Source organism: Homalodisca vitripennis, chromosome 1 (genome assembly GCF_021130785.1).
Source record: "Homalodisca vitripennis isolate AUS2020 chromosome 1, UT_GWSS_2.1, whole genome shotgun sequence".
In the NCBI taxonomy this organism is placed as follows: domain Eukaryota; kingdom Metazoa; phylum Arthropoda; class Insecta; order Hemiptera; family Cicadellidae; genus Homalodisca; species Homalodisca vitripennis.
This window is the reverse complement of record NC_060207.1, coordinates 108,302,128-108,325,309: the sequence shown is the minus strand read 5'-3', so window position 1 is coordinate 108,325,309 and position 23,182 is coordinate 108,302,128. Positions and strand designations below refer to the sequence as shown.

The window sequence follows — 23,182 nt, the reverse complement described above, 5'->3', positions numbered from 1 at the left end:
CGGGGTTGCTGACCGACGCGGTGGCTTCTACTAATGGACTCCGGTGGCAGCTCAACCCCCAACTTGTCCCGACACAACTCCTCCACCAACTTGTCCGTGTCCTCACCAACAGTCTCCTCGATTCCGAAAATCCGCAGGTTGTCGCGCCGCTGTTATTGTTCCAGATCGTCCGTCCTTTCCGCCAACCTACTGTCCAACTCAGTCACTACAGCTGTCAAGTTGGTCACCTCATCTCGCAGTTTTTTTACTTCTTCATTGACGGCCGTAAGGGCTGCACGCACCGCCACTTCAACAACAGTCCTTATTTCTTCGGACATCCGCGAGACAAGTTTGCCGATAATATCCTCGCCCGATAGAAAGTTGTTGACACAACGCTCAACAAGCGCCGGGTCAAGCAGTTGGGTCGTCTTATCAGCTGGCATTGTTGTTGTGTTGACAGGACTAGATGCAGACGACGTGGACAGCGATCGTTGGAGAACTGGCTTCCTATCAGATGTAGATAGCGCGACCGCCTTGCCCTTTGATCCCGATCGTAACACAGCGGTGGAGACCGGAACATTAACCTTAAAATTAAACCGAAGTAAAAAGGATATTGAAAGTTAATAAATACTGGATTGAAAGAAACTATTATAAACTGGATGAATATTGATTAAAATACCTCAAACTGATAAATTTTATATCTGATTAATTAAACAATACTACTGAAATTAGACAAAACTAAGGAGCCGATCGAACACGTGTGTTATCCTGTCAGTGTCATCTCCTCTCTCTGCTTGGCCAAAGAAGGACGTTATCTACAGGTCTTAAATGTGTGAAATAAGTTGTACTGATGTTATTTCCATTAATTTACATCAACACCCTTTTGTAATAACCAATAAAATACTTTTTATCACTTTTAATTTTTTTTTAATATATATTTTAAATACATCAGATCTTTTTGCTGCACCCTGTACTTACTACTAATACTTAGGCCCAGTTACAGTTTGTCGGGAGCACTATTAACGGTTAACAGACAATATACAACTATGACATTTAACTGAATTGCCAATTCATTTATATATAAAAAATGACCACTAAATATCTTATGTATAGTTGCTTTGTACACCATGAAAATATTGGTCGATCATTAAACCAGTAAATATTATCCATTGGGCATGTGGCATTATTGTGTACTGGTTTTACACCTTATTTTCAAGTTTTCCTCTTTATTAGAACCTATGTGCTAAGTGTGGCATCTACCGCCTAAACATTCTCAACCTTTGTTTATGGGACATTGTTTTGTTTGAAATCATGAGTAAAGAGTTTGTGGTATCCTTTTCTGAACATTCTGTATATGAGGACACCATAATTATTTTAGAATAATCTATAACTTGCTTACATGAAAAACTTGTAAAAAATATTAGTGCAACTGGAAGTAATAGTCTGGTTGGATTGCTTTGCAGAAAAGGTTTAAGTTGATATGAGAATAAACAGAAATGAATACAAACTTTGTAAATAAGATATTTATTGTACCATCATATAAACTTACATAGTGACATCTCTTTTTCAAAAGATATTAAACTACAAATATGTAAAACAAGTTTTTAACAATTATAATTTTTACAGGTCTGTATACATAACTGAGGCAGTGACGTTGGGCATACATTTTATGTTGAGCTGAATTTCATCCTGCCATCCACCTCCTGTAAAATGCAATGACCTTAGTTAATCTCATAAAATAGCTGTTATAAACTATTAAAAAGACACATATTATTGAACAGAGTATTGAAATACTAAATAACATTACATAAACAATGTAACAGTTAACTATTCTACTGTGCAAATACGAGCAAGTTTAGAAACATTTAAAAAAACATGAATGTAGGAAAATTTGTCAGGAGAGGGGAGAGAAGGGAGAGCGAGAGTTAAGTTTCAACCTAATTTGAGTGTATACAGTATTTTAAAGACTTTTTTTTTATACCACGATAAAGGCCATATAAATCTAAATAAAGCCATGTATAATATGTCATTCTAGAATAAGAAAACATGGCATTATATGTATAAACAAAATGCTGCCCAGTACCAACATTTTATAAACTGTACTTCATTTGTCAGAGTTTAGAAATGACAGTAATAGTGTAGTTTTATCAAAATATTTAATAAAACATCAATATAACACAAATAAATATGATTAATCTAAAATTCTCGATGAGTCATACTTTCTATCACCAAATCATCTCCAAATAGATGTAAGAATGATTTGACATTTTCTAAAAATAAAATGTCCTTTTAGTTTTTGTTTTCATTGATTGTCATAATAACCTGTAAATTTCAAAATAGGTTAAAGAGAGTCCGTTCTTTTTAATACTATAATTTATTTTGTCTCTGATGAGGAAAACTCATCTAAAACTAGTGGCCTCTTGATAAGTACCCTAACAACATAATCTCACAGATAAAATAGTAGAGAAACAACATAAAACTTATATTTATCGATAGTTTGGAACCTATTGAATACAGCTGTCTGGTTATTTCGCCAAAATAATCTTGTACTATATAAAATATTATCGAAATACGAAATGTCAAAATTAGCAACGCTGAGGCACTCAAAGGGTTAATATTGTCACACAGTTTAAATTGCATCAAGTTTCAATACAAATGTCTCATTAACAGGTGTTTAAAACAAAATCTATTTGTCAAAAGTATATAAAACACACAGAAATAAATATAATGACATCTGACTTGCAATCTTAATACATTAGTTATGGAAATTATGAAACCGGCAAGATTCACCTAGATGAAGCATTAATATTTACACATAGCAAGTAACAATAACAAAACATCATCCAGAACTTATCCCTTAAGCTTTCTTAAAAACCAAAGATACAACTCAAATGAAATTATCGCTCAAGACCCAGTACAATTATTTCCATCCACCAAACAACTTTTACTTTCACTAGTTCTCATACAAGTCTTTTTTAATACAAGTCATATAAATCTTTTTTAGCATTTATAGGACAAACCCTGTCGAATATATAGCTTTAACAACTGAATCCTTCCATAAGTATCAATGATTAAACAAGATCTTGAGAGGTACGGTATCTGGCTAGAGTATTCTCTATCTGCAATCTAATCCTAAAGTATTAGGACAAAAAATAATCTGTTTCTCTTTTCCCTAATAGTGCAATGCCTTGGGCTTTAGACCTTGGATTACAACAACAGTAAATGAAATTATATGTTCCATGTGGTATTTTGTTGTGCAAACTATAATTGCATAAATTGTTTACCAAATATTTTTTGTGCTCTACATTTTTCATTGTTTAAGCAAATTAATATAGAGATCAATTTTTGCACATATAGTTTTGCTTTAAATGGTACCTTTTAATATTATATGTGAAATTTCACCTGTTGAGCATGTTGATAAATCGTTATACATGGCAAATGAATGGAATGTTTATAATGATATGTGAGCATTATGTAAGATATTTAAGAATAATAGTAACACTAACGTGGTATTTGATGGATATAATAAAGAGGCAATATTAAATCTGCTGAAAGGACGGACCCCTCACGCATTAAAAAATAAATGTGCAGATATTGAATTAGATGAAAACACACCGTTGAAAATACATAAAGAAAAGTTTTTATGAAATAATAAAAGTAAAAGTCGATGGATAGATATTTTCAGAATTAAATTAGCTAACAATATTTTTACATACAGAGTGTAAAGCAATACCGACAAATGAATTGTTGATGCAGCTATTATTTTTTTAAAAGAAAAATTTTGTTATAGATTCAGAAGATATCAATGTCTTAGTGTTATTATTAACTACATTGGTGGATGTAGATTGTGAAATATATTTTCCAAAACCATCTTGAGGCTAAAATCAATAGAAAATATATTATTCATGGAAAAATTTAGAAAATCGAACTCCAAATGTAAGGAACATATTCTTTATAAATGCTTTCACGGGTTGTGATACTACTTCTGTGTTTTTAAAAACAGAACAAATTTAGTTTGCCAGAAATTTGAAAAACAAAATTATCTGCACAACAAAGCAGAAGTATTTTAAAATATCATGAAGTCTCCAATAAAATATTTCAAGTGAGTGTAGCATGTAATTTGGGTTTATATGCATCTTCAACAAAAACTAAAGATTTGAATATGTTCAGGTTTTATTCTTCCATAAAAGCAATTACCAAATATACAAGTGTTCTTTTGTCATTACCTCCTACATTTGCTGCATTTGAATATGTAGAAAGTGTATCTGCAAATCTAGATATGGTTAGAAAATGATGTATTTATTGAAAATTGAGGATAGAAGTATTCCAATAACAAGGAATCAATTACCTGCTCCGGATATTCTATTGCAAATGTTATTTTGTAATTGTAAAAAGGGATGTGGAGCTGTGTGTGGATGCCGGAAAAGTGGCTTATACTGCAGTGTAGCATGTTGCTCCATTCTTCACCTAATATAAAAATACATGAAGTCTTGTAATTTGAATAATACAAATGTTTTATTCATAATTTTATTCATTTATTTCATTCTCCTTAACTTGCTTATTTTCACCAATAATACAATATTCAACATAGCTTGTATTATTTAAAACTAAACTAGTCGGAAAATTTGTAAATTGCAACTGCCACTCCGATTTCCCCTTCACGTTTTACTATCTGTTCAAGATCCCTACTGCCATTGATTCGAATACACAAAGGTATCTATAATTTACTCACAGGTATAATTACCTTTCATTAGTTATAGTTTAAATTGTCTTTAGTTCTTCTATTTGAGTGAAATTTCATACATTAAAATAATTAGTATTTAGAACAAAACTATAGATCAAAAACAAATTTTTTATAATCATTTGTTTAAACAATGGAAATATTGAATGCAAAAAGGTTTGGTAAACGTTGCAATTTTAGTTTTAAAAACAAAATTCCATGTCTACCATATAAATTTATTCACTGTAATTGTAATCCGAGGTTTTAACTTATAGAGCTCTCCCCTTAGAACAATGGAACTTTCTAGTTAGTGAATGATTCCATATGACATTTTGTTCATTATCCCAATTTCAATATTAAACAAACATTAACTACCTAAAACTCAATAACATTTTCATATAAAAATATTGTTCTCCTATAAAGAGCATGTTTAAACAATCCACTTTTCACGTTTCACTTTGAGACACCAGTTGAAATTTCTGCCTTTAGGATAGCTATCAGCTCAACCATTACAACTGGTTTGACCTCTTCAAATGTATAGGTGTCCTTTGAACAGGGATTTCAATTAGTACCACATCAGGATTATGCTGAGGAGGTAGCACTTGACTGGTGTAATACTTGGTCAAAAACTGTTGAATCATATGAGAGGAATGAGTGGAGCATTATTATAGTAAAGCATCCAGTCTACATTGGCCCACAATTCAGGGTATTTCGCTGAACCAAATCTTTTGAGATATCTCAACACTTCCAAGGTAGTACTCCTTGGTGATAGTGTGGCCCTACGGAGCTTATTTATGGAGCACTACACCTCTGTGGTAAAAAAAACTCAGTCATCGAGGTCTTGATTTCGCTCCGAACTCACAGAGCTGTTTTAGGTCGCTAGGTTACATATTTGATCCAGGTTAATGATTGGATTATGTGTCGGAAACTTTTGCATACTATTACAATTCCATGGCTATTGTAATTAGGAATTCATCAAGCCTAAAAGAGAAGAGGTCCTATTTTTAATAAATTTGTTAGTCTGCTCCCCAATGAAAATCCCTCCTCTGTCCAGTGTTAATAGACTTGACCCTCTCCCTCTCCCTACTAATAATTAATGTTTACAAAAAATTGTTATCTGAAGAAGAGGTGAAAGGTGAAGAGGTTTTCACATTGTCTCATCAGATGCACAATAAAAACTATATATACAATGAACTTAGAATGTAGAGAGTAGTGTACCTCTTCCTCTGATCTGATAGTTTTGTACACAGCAAAGTACCGAACGTCTCTGTCTTTGTCATTCTGCAATCTTCTGAGTGCTTGCATAAGAACTTCATGGTGGGGATTTTGTTCATTGCAGAAATACTCTAAAACAAAATCCATTGCATAACATATTGATAAAATTCATAAACATTTAATATACATTAAAAATATTTTGTTAAAACAGTAAAATTTTCTTTATTAAAGTAAACTGTAAGTTGATTAAAAACAACTACTTGAACTAGGTTGATTTTGATTCTTAAATGAGATCTATTTTATCGGTAGGTACCTAGATATTGTTCGTCTTCGATATTTTTTATAAGATTCTGGCTTTAAGCTCATTTAGCCTATTGACCTGTAAATCTCCTTTCAAATCTGTAAATGTTTCACTTCAGAACTAGATTTCAGTGTCTTTATACTAATTAATTGTTAAGACTACAATCATCTGTTAATAGTGATTGTTTCTAATTTATATTCTGTGTAGATTTTCTCATAAGATTCTTTACTCTGTATACAGTGTGTTCACAAAATGATGTCACAAACTTCTTCGGGTGACAGTATTCATCATTCAAATCAAAAAATGTCCTAGCAATTATATTATACTAAAAACAATTAAATAAAAAATTACTTAGAGAAAGCAACAAACACTATTGTAAATCAACCAAATAGACTAAAATGTCCCGAAAGATTGACTAATTTATCTGTATCCATACTAATTCTATTAATATGTACACGCATACATTTTTGCAAAAATCAATTCAAACACTCAATTCTGATTTTATGCAAAACATCAAAAAAGATCCTACTTTTATGAAAAATATTTTTTTAGAAATAAGAACATTTTTTGCAGGCAAACCAATGTTAAAAAATTGCATACTTATTTATTTTTAGTGTATGTATCATGGACCATAATTAAAAAACTATACAAATTAAAACAGTGAAACATCCCTAACAATCTGACATAAAATATTACCAATTTTAATTCAATGTTTGATAGCAAAGTTTTATTAAGAAGGTAACTACAAAAATGACTAGTTGTTTGCCACTGAGAAAACGTTTTAAAACAACTAGTTCTAGACTTTCACCAGTATTATTTATATATTTAAAAAAATACTGTTTATTGATTTCAGCATCTAATATATAAAGATATCACTATACTCACGATTGTTCATAATATCAGAATTGACAGTACGAGCCACAGCCAGCCTCACATTGGGTACAGGGTCCCAACTTAGATCAAGCAAGTGTGGTAGCACATCCCGTGCAAACATGTCATCCACAAGTGCCCTGCAATATATCAGCTTGCTGCACAGTAGAGCAAATGTCTGGCGACGGTTCCAGCGTGCACTGTGGGCAAACTGCTCAGCTAGCTCAGCCAACAAACCCCTTAGCAGCGATATCTCCACTGACACATGCTTCACCAACTCCGTCACCTGATACATAAGGAAACATGAGAAATCTAGATATCTTGCATCGCAATCAGAACCAATACAAAAAAGGAGGGTTCTATAGAGTAAATTACTAAAACTATTCAGGAGAGGAAAAAAAGTATAAATACTTTTATTTTTGTATACCATTTTTCACCAATTGTATTTATATTCATTTTTATTATAAAACCTTTTAACCACCTGTATGTTTGAAAAAAGTAAGAGATACCCAAATGTGTTGCATAACAGGCTTTGCTCAGTTTTGCCGCCATAAGCATTTTCTTACAGGCACGGCATCCTGATGGAAAAAAATTCATCCAATTTCCCATTCACCGGAAATTTACCTCATTTTGTATTAATACCTAATACCTCCACATTACTAAAGGGTAACCAGAAGTAATTCTAGTGGAAATGCTCATCATTTGGTCACCTGCTGTTTAGACTTCTTGGACTTCTCATCACATGGACTTCTTAATGTTGCCATTCTGGCAAGATGAGAGACATTCACCAACTTCATATCTGTAGATGGTAGAATTACTTATATAAGTATTCTCCACAGCTTTTCTGATGCTCAGTCAAGTCCCAATGACCATACACCACCATCAAATTCAATTTTGAAGATATAGAAGTTGTATGCAAAATTTTAATACTATGCAGTTATAATTGCTCTCAAAACAAGAAAAAAGAAATTATTCTAGTAATGAGATCTTGACAGGAGGTGGCCCCAACCTTACCCATCCTCAATATCCTGTCACTCCGGACATAAGAGGAAAGGTTCTTTTAGGACCAAGTGAAATGAGAGGTTTCTGAACCTCTTGATATAAGTAAAAAATTTGATTTGAACTCAAACAGTAATTATTAATTCAAAATTGTCTAAATTTATTTTTAATTAAAGGTAAATTATCAAATAAATTACTAACCACATCTTCATTTATTATGTTGAAGATGAAGATAACCTTACTACCGAAAGGCCTCACATAAATAAATACAATACTGGTGATTAAAATATTATCATTTATATATGCAATGTTGAGTATAGCAATGCCTCAAAATATTAAGTTAATATATGAGGGCTTATCCAGAAAGTACATTACGTTTAGATATACACACAAAATTAAGTACAAGAAACAATTGTATGACATACATTTGAAAGTGATACTAAAATACTACTTTTCAACAATAACCATACAAATTTAGGCAGTTATCATAGCAGTGATCTAGTTTTGTAATTCCACTGTTATAAAATTCGGATATTCCTGCAGTTCCAAGTCACTAAAGTTCTGCGCTGCAAGCCAGGTCTTCATTGCTGGAAAGAAGTGGTAGTCGCCAGGTCCGGACTGTAAGGCGGATGTGGACACCTCCCATGTGTCCAGGACTTCTTAAGCTCGATTTGCCGTGTGTGGTAGGGCTTTGTCGTGCAAAAACAGAATTTTTGAATTTAACTTTCCTCTTTGCTTGTTTTATATTGATTTCCTTAACTTTTGTTAAGGTTTCACAATACCTGGCAGAATTTATGGTTGCACTACATTCTAAGAAATCAACAAGAAAAACTCCTTTCCTGTTCCAAAAAACAGTTGCTATACTGACCAAAAATGTTTGCATGCATGTCTATGGTTTTTTTTGGGGGAGTGTGTGTGCCCTCACTCCATAGTTTGATTTGGTTTCGCAATTCACATATTTTACCTGTTGTTTCATTGGTTGGAATGACAAGGAATTCTCGTAAAGCGTAGTTTGATCAGTCATTTAAGCTTGGTTTCTTCTCAGGCAGCCTCTTGACATTAGGCAAATAGTTCAAGTAAAAGGCACATCCTTGAAGGAAGATTTCTTCTTTTATAGACTAAGGTCATGAGCGTTAAACAAAGGTGATGTATGAACTATAACAGACATTAATCAGCTTGTTCCAAGTTCCAACCCCAAACTCACCAGATTAAGAGCAGACTCCCTAACAGCTGCCACATTGTCAAGCATCAGTGCTATCCCAATGGGAGTGAGGTGGACGCAGGTGTCAGATGGAGAGTATAATGGCATTGCAGACATCAATTGTCTAGCCAGTTCATCTCGAAACCTCCAGTTGTAGTCATACTCGGTCTTAAGAAAGTCTGCCAGCCGTGGTAAGAAGTGGTTTCGCCCTGAAGGTCGCAGCAACTACATATAAAAACAGCTTATTAGTAGAGGGAAGCAATGCTGTTAGTAGTTTGAAAGGACTTTCTTGGATTTCTTTGTCCATGCAATTCATTAAATACTTTTGGTTATTTATATAAATATTTTTGGTAATTAATTATGCTTCTAATTAATTATAACCCCTAGTAAAAATAATTTGCAATGATTTAAGTTCAATAAATAATCTTCTAATTGCAATCATTAGCATATATGAACATTTCTAACAAAAATATTCTAACACACTCCACCCCTTTTTTCCACAACGCATACCCAACACGCTGAAACAACACTCCAATTTTAATGATGTTACAGAATAATCAAATTCACACTCTTGCATGGTTCGAAAATAATAATTTCAAGGTTGAAATGTTTTTATAAACAACGATAACAATAAAAAAATACAAAAAGCAATGGTGTTTTGGAAAGGCGGGAGGAATGTGAGATGCTGACACAATAAAGAGGATGAGAAAAGGATCCAAATATCTAAGCTTCAAAGATTGTACAATTCTACTGGGAGACAGTCAACATGGTCCCAATGATCCTGTACGATTCACAGAACACAAAATGGGACATCCTTTGTGAGAAACTCCAGGCCCATGAGCACATTACATTTAGCAGTACCCTCAGGAGAATCAGCTTCATTTTCTAAAGGTGAAGGTGGACCATTTTTTGTGTCCTAGTCTTTAAGACCTCTGTTAATTGTACATGTGAATAGTTCATATAGTATAGTGTGTTCTATATTAATTCACTGTTAATTTTATTGACATGATTGGCAACAGTATAAACTATCATTATTTAATACTAACATGTTTATTAGTAGCATATAATGCAGTTTAGGAATCATAAAAAACACATTAATGAGGAAAACAAAGTTTAAATACATAAAGAGGAGAATTATTATTAACCTTTTTACTAAACAAATTGTGTAGTCCTACAAAGTTTCAGATTCATTGCATAATTGATATGTGTTGTGTAAGTACTGTTATTAATCATTATTTGTTATTTTCACATCAAAATAAAAATAAAATAAAAAGTTTTAAGATTAACGATTATTACACATCTTTAATTGATATCAAAATAGACTGTATCTGATGTTAAGTATAAAACTTCAAAGAAAACCTTTGAGATAAACAATCATCTATTACATATTTAAATTGTGCTCATATTAATCTCCTGTTCAATCATGCCACCAAGGGCTGCCATAAGAGTGTATGCCTTAATAGTGTATAACTGTCCTTCACGTAGCCATAGCACGGGACCTGTCACAGAGAGCCGTAAAAAACCGCTTGCCTGCATGCTACCACGTCCAAAAGCCACTCATAAATTACTCCATTTGATAGCGTGGGACTTGCTCATCTTGTGGATTCGAAGCAGCTAATCCGCTGTGGATCACCCGCTCACATATCATTGCCCTATGACCATCTGGCGAGGTTGTCATGGGTTAGTCTGAATTTGTGAGTTTTATGAAAGTGGCCATTTAATTTATAAAAGGTGGCAATGTAATGAGTGATTTACTGGCCATGAAGTAATATAGTAGTGTAACGTAAGTGTAAATGCTGCCTACTCTTATTGTCATGGAATGAACCATTAGACAATGAAATACATTTAACTTTTATAACATATAAAGAAAGCTTCACCCTAAGAAAGTAGGAAAGATGCCGCAGAGCACCAATGCGGACTTCATCCAGGTCTTTAATGAGCCCACTGAATATGGGCACCAGGTCCTGGGTAGCCATGTCCTCTCCCAATATCACAGCCAGCTCGTGTATACTGGATGCTACAGTACGCCTCACCTTCCACTGTAATAAATACACAATAATTTCAAATATTTTGTAACAAACACAGTTCAACTTAGTATGAAATGCGAGGAAAGTTCTGTTTGGTTATATAAAAAAAGTAGATACAGAATCGTGTACAGATACAGAAAAAATATTTATTATACAAAAATCTACAACTCTCAAACTACTTTTCTATATAAATTCTGGAATTTTATGGGCACATGTCATAGTGTGGCACAAGTTGTTGTATGCCTTCTTCATAGAAGGTTGCCACAAGAATTTCCAACCATACAGTAACATGTTCTATGAGCTCGTCATCATTGTTGAAGTGTTGACCACTAAGGAAAGATTTCAGGTGTAGGAAAAGATGAAAGTAGCTAGGTGTGAGGTATGGGCTGTATGGAGGATGGTCAAACATGTCCCAGCCAAATTTTTGTAGCAAGTTTTTTTGACATGTTGGCAGTGTGAGGTCCAGCATTATCTTGGAAATAAACAACAAATTTTGACACTTGTTTTGTGTTGCCTTGCACAATTTCTTAAGGGTCTCACAGTAAACATCTGCATTGATTGTTTAGCCTTATGGTAAGAAATCCATCATCAAAATGCTGCTTTCTCCACGTCATTTCATGGTGGCAAGATTTGCTTAGGTTTAATCTTCCCTGGGGAAGTGTGCCTGCATTTCATCAATTGCCATTTCAGGGGTTAAGATACTCAAGTTTCATTCCCTGTAACTATCAGAAAAATAAAATCATCGCAGTCTTCATCATGGCTTTAAAAAACTAAAGTGCACTGACCAACGGTTGTTTTTGGTTTTTTTTCCAGTAAGAACTTTGGGTACCCAACAAGAGAGTTTTCGAAATTTCAGTTTCTCAGATACAATTTCATGAAATAGTGATGGGTAGATTTGTGAAAATTCCATAGCAAGAGCACTAATAACTTAACAGCCTTTCTTAAGCTTCTCTTCAATTGTGTGAACAAGTTCATCAATAACCCAAAAAGGGCGTCTACTTCGTTCTTTATCATAAACTTCATCACGCCCTTCATTGACCAGTCAGACCAATCTTCTAACCATTGAATCACTCATATTTTGTCCGTAAACCTCACAGATTTGCCGATAAATTTCAATTGGTTTAACTGTCTTTGCATTTACAACAAATCACAGATCTGTTTCTTAAATGGCGGCATTTTCAATTAATGCTGACATTATAAAGGACTAGAAAGCACACATTCATGTGTAGTGTGATGACAAAATATAAGGTAAAGCAGTACAAACACAATATACACTATACATGTAGTGGAAGTTTTCACGACACAATAAATCATCTTAATAAAAACTCAAAATTGGTCAGCTTAACTGTTGTTTGACAACAGGTTAATTATTAAACTGTTAAGCACAAACAACAGACACACCTTTCATGCCAGAGTGAAAATGAAAAAGTTAGACAACGTGAATGCATGTGAGGACTTATTTCCCAGTTTTCAGAAGTAAAATCCAAGAATACTATTTTAGAGGGATTTGCAGAAGTTTAGAAAATTAGCTATAATTTAACAACAAAGTCATATCCCCTCCTACTTAAAATGGATAGATTGTAATATGGATTTCTAGAATCTAGACTTATATCCTATAAAATATAGTTTAAACTTATCATGTTTGAATCATTTTAAACCACCACTACTAGTTATGATAAAAAATGTTAACATAACATATTTTATATAGAAAATATCTATAAAACTACAAAAATTTAGAAGTATAAAAGTTAGTTATTCTTTGTTTGCTTCTACTTGAGCAAAGAACATTCACCCATAGACAAAGCATATGCATGACATTGCACAATAAGCATAGAAAATACAAACTGTAAGCAAAATATTACTTACGAAAGCACAGTTTTTCATAAAAATAGTACAACAAAAACAAGTTTTGGCAATCAGTAAATTGCATATTGCCGATCTGAGGTGGAACGCAACAGACTTACGAGTAAATAAATATTTACTTAAACTTAATATAAAACAACCATTCGATAAAAAAAAATATTTCGATGGGCATTATACTACAATTCAATAGGTCTCTAATTTTAGCTGTATATAATGCTATAGAATGACCAAAAAAAATCATACAACAATGTGTAGATATTTACAATTTCCAAACTTTGAAATGTCATTGTGCTGGATTTAAACGCTATTGTTCCTAACATGAAACCACTGAGTTTCTGAAATCCAAGTGATAGACAAAATTTATTTTGGTAAAATATAAAAAGATAATAAAAGTTATGAAAATTAGAGTATCCGCACCATAAAGATAACAGTGGTTTTTGCAAAAATGAACAGATATTGGGCATAAAAGAATTAAATTTGAGAAGTAAAAAAGACAAGTAAATTCACATATTATATAATAATGTTTTTAATATTTTATTTTGTAGTAGGTTATAAATTATGCACATCCATAAAAATATACAATAAACCATCACTTTCATAATACATATTCTGTACTCAATTATCCGTAAATATTCTGTGCAAAAATACTTGCGCCAAGTCAAAAAGGACTGATATCCATCACAAAGCTAAATCCAAAACCCTCAGCCATTCAAGCACCGCTTCATTGAACTTATGCAAACCTGCCAACCCGTCCGAATAAAGGCGTAAAGGCGCACACCTCCCCTACCCCCACCAACTCAACTGGCAATACAACATGGAAAAAAAACTAGTGTTGAAATACAGTGAGATGAAGTACCGCAGATGATAACATTTTTGTTTAGCCAACTGACAGGATTGAAAGTTCCACTACCTGGCAACAATCCAATAGATTATTTTCAACTTATTATTGACGATTGCTTCTTACATGCCATTATCAGGGAGCCTAATTTGAATGGAGTTGACTTCTTTTTGAACGGAAATCTAAATCACAAATTAATCATTGAAAAGACATTACATTGCTTGAATTTGAGACTTTCCTTTGCCTTTTATATTACACTGGTATTATGAACCTGCCTCAGCTTCAACAGTATTGGATGAAAGAAAATGTTTCATACTTGCAAATATATGTCAATTTTTTTAATATTGAGATTACATCTAGCACCAAAAGACCAAGGTGACCAACAGGGGGAAAAAAAAAGCTCATGGATTATTTCAATAACAAAATATCTTGTATTTCTACCCCTTGCAAAGAGTTGTCTTTAGATGAGTCCATACTTTTATGGAGGGGTCGGTTAGTGTTCAAACAGTACATAAAAAACAAGAGACAAAACAATGTTGCTTGCCACAAAAATGGCAAGAGGAAAGACACGACTTTTTTCTGTGAGGCTTATCGAGAAAAACCAGCTCTGTGCCTTGAAAGATATTTTGAGGAATATCATAAAGAATTGATAAACTTTTTGTGTAAATAGTGTATGTAGAAAGAACATTGAAAATTACTCTAATCTTGCAGCCTGAAAACCATTATTTTTCTTGCCAGAGTGGTAGACTAATTTTTAACTCATGTATTAGCTTTTGACAAGAATAACGGTTTTACATAGTAAAGCTTACGTTAATTTGTTTGCCACCTATTTTATTGGGATCATTTTTAATAATGAAACACAAGCATTGAAATTCAGTAAAAAAACAACATGTTTATAAAACTTTTATAAAAACAAAGAACAATATCATCACAGCATTATAACTTAGGTTATTAGCTTAGGTATTAAAACTTAAATTTAGGTCATTTATTTATAAACCATTGAGTTAACATAGCATGATGTGCAAGTGGGTCTTCAGCAGAGAGCACAAAGCGTCTTATTATTTGATGCTATGTGCTGATGACACACTTACGCATCAGGTTTTATTTACATTTGGAAAAAGGTAAATTGACAAAAGTTTGTTGTTTTCATTTAGAAGAAATAGTTTCAAGCACTTACTCAAATACAATTAAAAAAAAAAAAAACGTACTTTAGCACACAGCATGATGCCTTAACCAAGATCAGCATTGAACGTGTTAAAGGATGTGTATTTTTGACAGACACACAAGGAGACGGCTGAGCACATATTATTTTTAACTGTGATGAGCTGGTGGGTAAGAGGGCACAGGCGTTTGTAAGACTGGTCAAAGGATAGTTGATATCTCACAGGGAGTTCATTAGCAAGCTACAGCACTTCATTAAGCTTCTTGAACAGGCTGGAATGTACTGAACCTCTCTTATTATTTGATGGAGAGATCAAAAAGTCTGCTTTTTACTGACATGCCAAGGTTCTAGAATTTATCTTTGTGACACATATATTGTGCGGTTATTTTTTGGCCGATTAATGACGCATTCTGAAAGCCCACACTATAGTAAGAATAAGTAAAATTACAGTAACAGGTATCAATAACTATCAAATTACATTAGAAGATAGGTGATACAAACTTAGTTCTTAAAATATAATTATTTCTCTTAACCTCTGAAAATGCTATTAAAATAAGAGAGGCATTCTTGGATTAATTTATATGTTACCTTTACAGTCTCCAAGGTTTATGAATGGCAGAAAAAGAATTGGTGATAGTTTGTCAAATTCAAACTTAGGCTATTATATTAACCCTTTGGATGCCAACGTACCGGTATTACGGCCGTCGGCTACTCAACTGAAAATCGCCAACGGCCGTAATATAGGTACGTCACGTTTTTCACGGCTGTAATTTTTTTATAGCTCATCTTATTGCCGCGAAATTTTGACTAATCGATAGTCGATTAGTTGCTTTTGCAACCACAAAGTAGTTAATTCGTTTATGGACTGTTTGTTTGGTCGTATTTGAGCTTCGCAGCTGTTGAATTGTTTGGTCGAGATTGAGGTTACGTTCGTGTTGCTATGCGTTGTTTACGTTTGTAATTCTCTCATTACTTTTGTTGTTAGGGCATTTTTACTATGCCCCTTTTATTAGATTCATTGGTACTTTGGGATTATACAGACCACACCCAGACATGAATCGTTATTTGACATTTAGCTTCAACTGATTAATAGATTAGCGTAGAACAATATTTCGTCGATATAAAACAGAATTGTCTTATCGCAAAACCCCTCCCCATCCTCAGGCAGTTGACATTTAGCTTCTACTGTTTACTAGATTAGCGTAGAAACAATATTTCGTCAGTATATAAACAGGAATTGTCTTATCGCAAACTCCTCCCCATCCTCAGACAGAGGTCAAAGTCGAGCGGTGTAGTAGATAACGTGATTGCAGAGTCTCGCCGCCCGTTCGCTTTGTTTGTACTTTCTTATTTTACCCCTACATTTCTCCAAACACAAAAATTCAACAAAAACAAACATTACCAAACAAAAACTAAACTCTTTATTGAAAAAAAAATACACAAAACTTGTCATTATTCTTGATCAAACTCCGCCACCCAAAATGCGAATGCCTCCGGCCGAAGGTGCTTCCGAAGCTCGCGCTGATGTCAACGAAAGAAAAACATCCCTCGAGATAGTATCTATCAGGTAAATATAATTCTAGAGGGGCTGATCAGAAATATAAATTGAATTGTAATGGAAAGGCAATTATGTACCGTGCAAAAAACTTAAATAATCATGTGATGCCGCGCGGCCCTGCCGTAATCGGGATTCTCGAGAAAGATAAGATAACAGCAGCGACCACAATACCCGATCACAATACCTGGAAATGCCTTGTTGATTGATGGAATGTTAGTTCTGTTATCAAATACATCGTTTTATAATGTTCTAAGTTCATTGAAAAAAAGTTTTAAGCGAATCTGACCTCATTAACAATTGATAATCTTTGTAAGTTTGTAATTTTGTAATTAAAAAGTTGTTTTTTCGTTCTACAATGTTTGTTTATAATATATCTATAAATTTATATTTTTGTGTTCTTCATAGTGGTGTGGTTGGTATAAATCCCAAAGTACCGATTTGTATAGTGTCAAATATTGATTTGTGAATATAGTGTAAACATTACATACAACGTCCATGCAAATTACAAAAAACTGTGCCCGTGTCACATTTAGTGAAAAAAAATCATAACTGGACTTCTATATAGGGTAGGCTTTTGAAATTTTGTAATTAGGTTAAGGGTTAGATATAGTTTACTAGGATATAACAGGAAATCAGCATACATTTTCTTTTAAAACCACTTATTTGTGCTAAAAAAAATGTTTTTTTTTGGAAATTTTAATTTTTTTTTTCTTAATTTTTAACTTTTTTATAAGTTTAAATTACATTTATGCAACTAAAATTTACCAACAGAACAAGGGAATTTCATAAGCAAAATAAATGGTAAAAAAATCATCAATATCTGTTAAAAAATAAAAAAGTTATGATACATTTAGTGAAAGCTTGCAAAACTGCTGTAAATGCCCTTGGCATTTCTGGGTAGTACTTTTGGAAAATGGGCTGGCATCCAAAGGGTTAAGATTAGAAAATTCTGGATATGCCCATCACTGACAGCAATCCAATTAACTATGTAATTGTTTAATATCCACTAAAGATACATGATAAATATGCCCTTTACCTGTCTGTCCGAAGCCAGGGTGCTGTAGGTATCCCGTAACAAGTCCCAGTGTTTAGGTCCTAGAGTGAGGGCCACCGCAGGCAGACTGAACGCACAATGGTGGGCCATGTCTATGTCCGTGGAAGAGGCGTTGCTAGGGTCTGACATGGACACAAAGTGGTCAATCAGCGGCTGTGGCACTATATCTTGTGGGGGCTCAGGATTCCACCATTCACCCACTCCCACCTTCAGGTCTACCAACACCAACACATCACCATAACTAGTAATATATACATGATCGAGTTTTCAAAAAGAGTTATGTATGTTCAAAGACTCTACTGACTGGTTTGGCGGGAGGCAAGGTGAGCACACAACAATGGAGGTTCAGAGTGTTGACTGGATGTTGTAGACTCCGTCTCAGTTGGATGACCACTGTCTACATTACACTGGTTTTCTTCTACCTACAACACAAGTCATTATTCCCTATATAAATTTATTTGTAAGCAATTAATAATTAATTATTAATTAAAAGATTGTATCTTAAGATTTGGGTTTTTGACTTAAATATTATCAGCAAGTATTAAATTTAATCCAGAAACTGAATGTTCTGAATATAACTTTACGGTTTCATGACTAAATTGCCATTTATATTGAAAATTCACAATACTGGTCAATATACATATACATTTAACCTGGAATTAAAATGAATGAATGAAAAATGTCTTCAGAAAACAAAAATGACCATGTTTGTTAGTAAAGTATTTTTGGAATTAGAACGTTCTCTTTAACAAATAGCACTCAAACAATGATAATAGGTAGTTTTTGACTGTTACAAATCTGCCTGTTTTGAAATTTTTGTTATCTTTGATGTGAATTATACCCTAACCAATCAATTTATTATAACATTTGAGAAGTAAGATGGTTTTAAAATAATAAAAATAAAGAAAATAACATAGTTTAGCCAGCAGCTCACATTAGCTAAATCACAGATAGTGAGATCAGAGTCTATTTCCGGAATTGGTTCCCGCCAGTAAAGAAAGCTGTCAAACTGGCAATCCACTGCAGGCTGACATTCTGACTTTGTCTTCTCTTCACTTTTCAGTTCTTCCCTGAAACATAATTATAAATATGTCAGTAAAATGTGTTTTAATACAGTCATCAATTGCTATTTTTAAATACATTCATTGTCAATTATATTTTATATTTATGAAAAGATATCTTATAATAACTATAAATAAAAAACAATCTCTCATCAAATGCATGATGACTTTACATGCATGGCCTTTCCCTCCCAAGAAGGCAAAAGACAAAAGACAGATGTTGAAGCAATACACTTTAAATATTTTGCTGAAAAAACAATTATGATAAATACTTTAAAACATACAGTACTGTCCCATAAAATACAACAAATAGATTATACTTTGAATAAGTGAACGGAATTTATGACACATTAAAATCCGTTTTACATTTTACAAAAACAATAACAATAACAAAATATCCTTATAATTTGACAGCAATAGATAATATTTTTATATCATAAGGTATAAATAAGAAAAATATCACTTACATTTTCTTAAACCCACATTAAAAACATCATTGATGATTCTGAAAGGAAAAGGTTTCTACAAAAACTTTAAATGAAATTTATTATTCAAACTGTTTTACCAGGGGTTTGCATTAATTTAAGGTTGTTTCTCATACTTTTAAGTGAGTGTTAGATCTGGGCAACGAAGGTTTTGCAAAGTTTCCTTGGTGTATTAAGGTCCCTTAATTGTTCCAGTTCTCTGTGAATTATGTTCTGTAATATGGTACTATAATAGAGTGAAATAAAGTGCAGAAGACTCCGTTGGGCAGGCCATGTTTTGAGAAGAGAAGAGGAGTGCAAACTGAGGAGGTTAATGTACGGTAACCCAGAAGGAAGACGGCCCCGTGGGAGACCGAAAGTGAGATGGTGGAACCAGGTGAAGGCTGATATGGAGAAGATGGGCGCTTCAGAGGAAGATGCAGAGGACCGTTCAAGATGGAGGAGCTTTGTTGGTGCGGCTAAATATCACCTCCGATATAAATGGCCCTGGGAGTAAGTAAGAGTAAGTAATATGGTACTAGAGCTGTACCTTGCCCTGAGCAAGGCTAAGAACAGCATGACACAATATAAACAGTGGTATAATACCAATAACCCCTTTTTCTAAATAGGACGAACAGTAATAGATACAAACAAATTGTACTAGTATCAACTTCAATGCAGAAACATAGCAAGTTTTGTAGGAAAATTGACTCAGTCTTATTCAAATTTTAGTAAATAACACTAATAACTTTTCCGTTTTCTGTAGCACAGTGTATGTTGAATGAAACTACTAAAAAGCTTCACTGATCTCTGTGCATAAAAGATTCGTATTAGAATTGGTGAAAGAATTGTTTAAATAAAAGTTTAAAATTACAAACATGCATGTAAAATATGAATATAACCTTATAATTATACATGAGAACTCCAAAAGAAGTATAAAAATGAACTTAAAAGTATTTTATTTAAACCTTTGCCTACTAAGTTTATTTACAGTAGCCGTGTCATAAAATTTTGTTTGGTATTTGATTTGTTGTTATATTACATTATTTTGCTAAACGAGATAGGGACGCAGCGCAATGTCCTGACACACTACAAGAGTATTTAGCACTATCCAAATTAATAACAAGTTATAACAACACTTTTTCAATATTATTTTATTTTTTGGTCAAAAAACTAGAATATTAAGAGTTTGTACACAGTAAAACAGAAAGAAATTATTGCAAAAAAATAATCAGAAATATCAAGCAATTTCACTACATTAGGCACACACAAAAAACAAAATTTTTGTGGTTCTTCACTAGATTGCCAATGCGTTCAGGCAACAATGATACCTCATGAACAATACAGAAAATACTATATTCTGGAGGTGGAACATTGCACGCTTAACTATTAGGTTGCTCATTAAAGGCTTAATTAAAGAGAAAAAATTGAAAAATAAATTAATAAGTAGTGATTAACAGTAGTGAAATTAACCAGATCTTTAACTTGGTAAAAGAAAAAATATACCTACTTTCTTGATTCCTTCTTTTCTCCTATCAGAGTTGCCAGTTCCTCATAAAGCTCCGGTTTTGTTAATGGGTAATCGTTTTGTTGATTTCCAAATCTGAAAGAGGCCAATTTTATTACTGAATACATTTACAATGTTATTAACTAATTATATAGTTTCAGTTCATACACTTACCTGAGTAGCAATGAGATCATTATGTTCAATAAACTATAGTATTAAAAATGCTGGCTGATTAAATATCTTATAGTTTACTTGTAATGTGCTAAAGATAAATTCAGCAAGATTGATTTGGTTTGATATATTTTACATTCTTTAGATTAATATAAATAACTTAGGTTTGAAATACCACTAATTTGTCAAGTTTTACCTAAACTCAAAGCCCTCCGGGTTGGTAAGCACCAATTCTCCTTGTTGGTTGTATGCTAGACCAGTTATACTTGGCTCTGCAAAGGTGGTGATGAAGGGACCAAGGGTCTGGAATGCAGAGATCCGTACCCATCGCATCACATCAGCTAGCAGATTGTCGAACACCTGAGCTAAAACTGCCTTGCGGGTTTGCAAGCAGCAGGCACACGACACCGACATGATAACCTCAGCACAGGCCTTACGTACCAACCAGTCACTGTCTCTGGCCAGCTCACAGAACCTGGGCAGCTGTAACAAAACAAATTAATATAATTAGCTTATAATTACTACAGAAACTAAAAGAAGGCATAACCTTCTCGTAAAGTAGACAAAGTGAGCCCACACGCTCTAATTTGTACAAATGTTAATCTAAAACTAATAGCTGATTTTCATGTACTACCTGATGCTGAAATGATAAACAAGATGTCAGAGTTCACAGTAAAAAGAACTCCCTTAATCTTAAAAAGACCTTATCTCCTTCAAAATAATCTCCATTACAACTAATACACTTGTCCCAACGGTATTTCCATTGATCAAAACATTTTTTGTAGTCATCTTTAGAAATGGCTGCAAGCTCGAGCTTCGTTTCTTTCTTAACCTCTTCAACGCTGTCAAATCGTTGACCTTTCAAGCCTCTTTTCATATGTGTGGAAATAAAAAAAAAAGTCGCATGGAGCGAGGTCAGGCGAGTAAGGTGCGTGGGGCAGCGGAACCATGCCGTTTTTGGCTAAAAACTGCCTAACTGAGATGGCTGTGTGTGCCGGTGCGTTGTCGTGGTGGAAGAACCAGTCTCCAGTCTGCCACAAATCGGGTCTTTTCTGGCGAACACTGTTGCGCAATCTTCTTAAAATCTCCAAATAAAATGTTTGGTTGACAGTCTGACCTGGAGGAACAAACTCAGAATGAACAATGCCTTTAGCATCAAAAAAGCAAATCAAGTTCACGAATTTTCTCAACATTTTCGTCCGTTCGAGAGGTTGATGGACGTCCAGAACGAGGTTTGTCTTCATTCAACATGTCGCCATTTTTAAATCGAGCGAACCACTCGTAGACCTGAGTTTTCCCCATAGCATCATCTTTGTAAGCTGTATTCAACATTAAAATAGTTTCTGCAGCATTTTTACCAAGTAAAAAACAAAATTTCACAGCTGCACGTTGTTCACTTAAACTTGCCATGACAAAAAACGAAACAAGAACTAAACAGGGTTAGCGAAAACAGTCACTACGAACGAACAGAATGCACTAGGACAACGGAACTGGGGTCACTGAGCTTGCATCCTATATAACTTCAGAGAAACTGGTGATGTTAAGAAAAGAAATTCTGGACTCCCACGGACAAGATCATCTCAAAAAATTAACATGGTAAGGCTATCTGTTTTGCAATCCCTTAGTACTTTGTCCATAAAAACACAGGTGTTGTAAGATTGTCTACTCGTTCTGTAAGGCGAATCCTTCATGAAGAACTTGTTTCATCCTTAAAAAATAATTGTTCTAGTTAGCATAAACTAAATATATGGGATTTTATTGTTCAAAAAACGCATGGGAGGTGCTTCTTGACATGGCTCTTCAACAAGGCTTGAAAGTGCTCCTTCTAAAATCAGCTTTTAAAGGATTAAGGTCAGTTTAATAATTCTGTAGTCTCCTTTTTCATTGGTATCATCACAGTATTTTACCAATCGAGCAAGCATTTTATCCAACCAACTTAATATTTTACTCTTTAATGAATTTATTAACAATAGTATACTTTTTATTGAAGAATATGTAACAGTATAATTTAACAATTCATTAGTGTTGAAACACTGACATCTGGAGAAAAAGATTAAAGGATTTAAGATGAGCTTCTATTTATAACACAATTTTTAACTACAACCCCATGTTAAAAAAGTGGGGACAGATGGGTGGCCAGCAAGTGACTAGCACTCCCATCTTAAGGGAGGGATGTCATCAACTTATTTGTA

At 33.6% G+C, this 23,182-nt stretch overlaps 1 protein-coding gene across 1 annotated transcript in view; it reads right to left on the bottom strand.

Annotated features, from left to right (window-relative positions):
* Positions 1 to 1,484: 1,484 nt before the first annotated feature.
* LOC124375022 (serine/threonine-protein phosphatase 4 regulatory subunit 1-like) overlaps positions 1,485 to 23,182 on the bottom strand; it is a 174,863-nt gene continuing 153,165 nt past the window's right edge. The window contains exons 6-15 of the mRNA XM_046833179.1: positions 21,187 to 21,473; positions 20,823 to 20,915; positions 18,722 to 18,857; positions 18,092 to 18,209; positions 17,770 to 18,002; positions 11,163 to 11,324; positions 9,289 to 9,510; positions 7,101 to 7,371; positions 5,918 to 6,045; positions 1,485 to 1,682 (exon numbers count right to left, since the gene is read on the bottom strand). Coding sequence (XP_046689135.1) covers positions 1,647 to 1,682; positions 5,918 to 6,045; positions 7,101 to 7,371; positions 9,289 to 9,510; positions 11,163 to 11,324; positions 17,770 to 18,002; positions 18,092 to 18,209; positions 18,722 to 18,857; positions 20,823 to 20,915; positions 21,187 to 21,473 — 1,686 coding nt within the window. The 3' untranslated portion in view covers positions 1,485 to 1,646. The remainder of the gene's footprint in view (positions 1,683 to 5,917; positions 6,046 to 7,100; positions 7,372 to 9,288; positions 9,511 to 11,162; positions 11,325 to 17,769; positions 18,003 to 18,091; positions 18,210 to 18,721; positions 18,858 to 20,822; positions 20,916 to 21,186; positions 21,474 to 23,182) is intronic.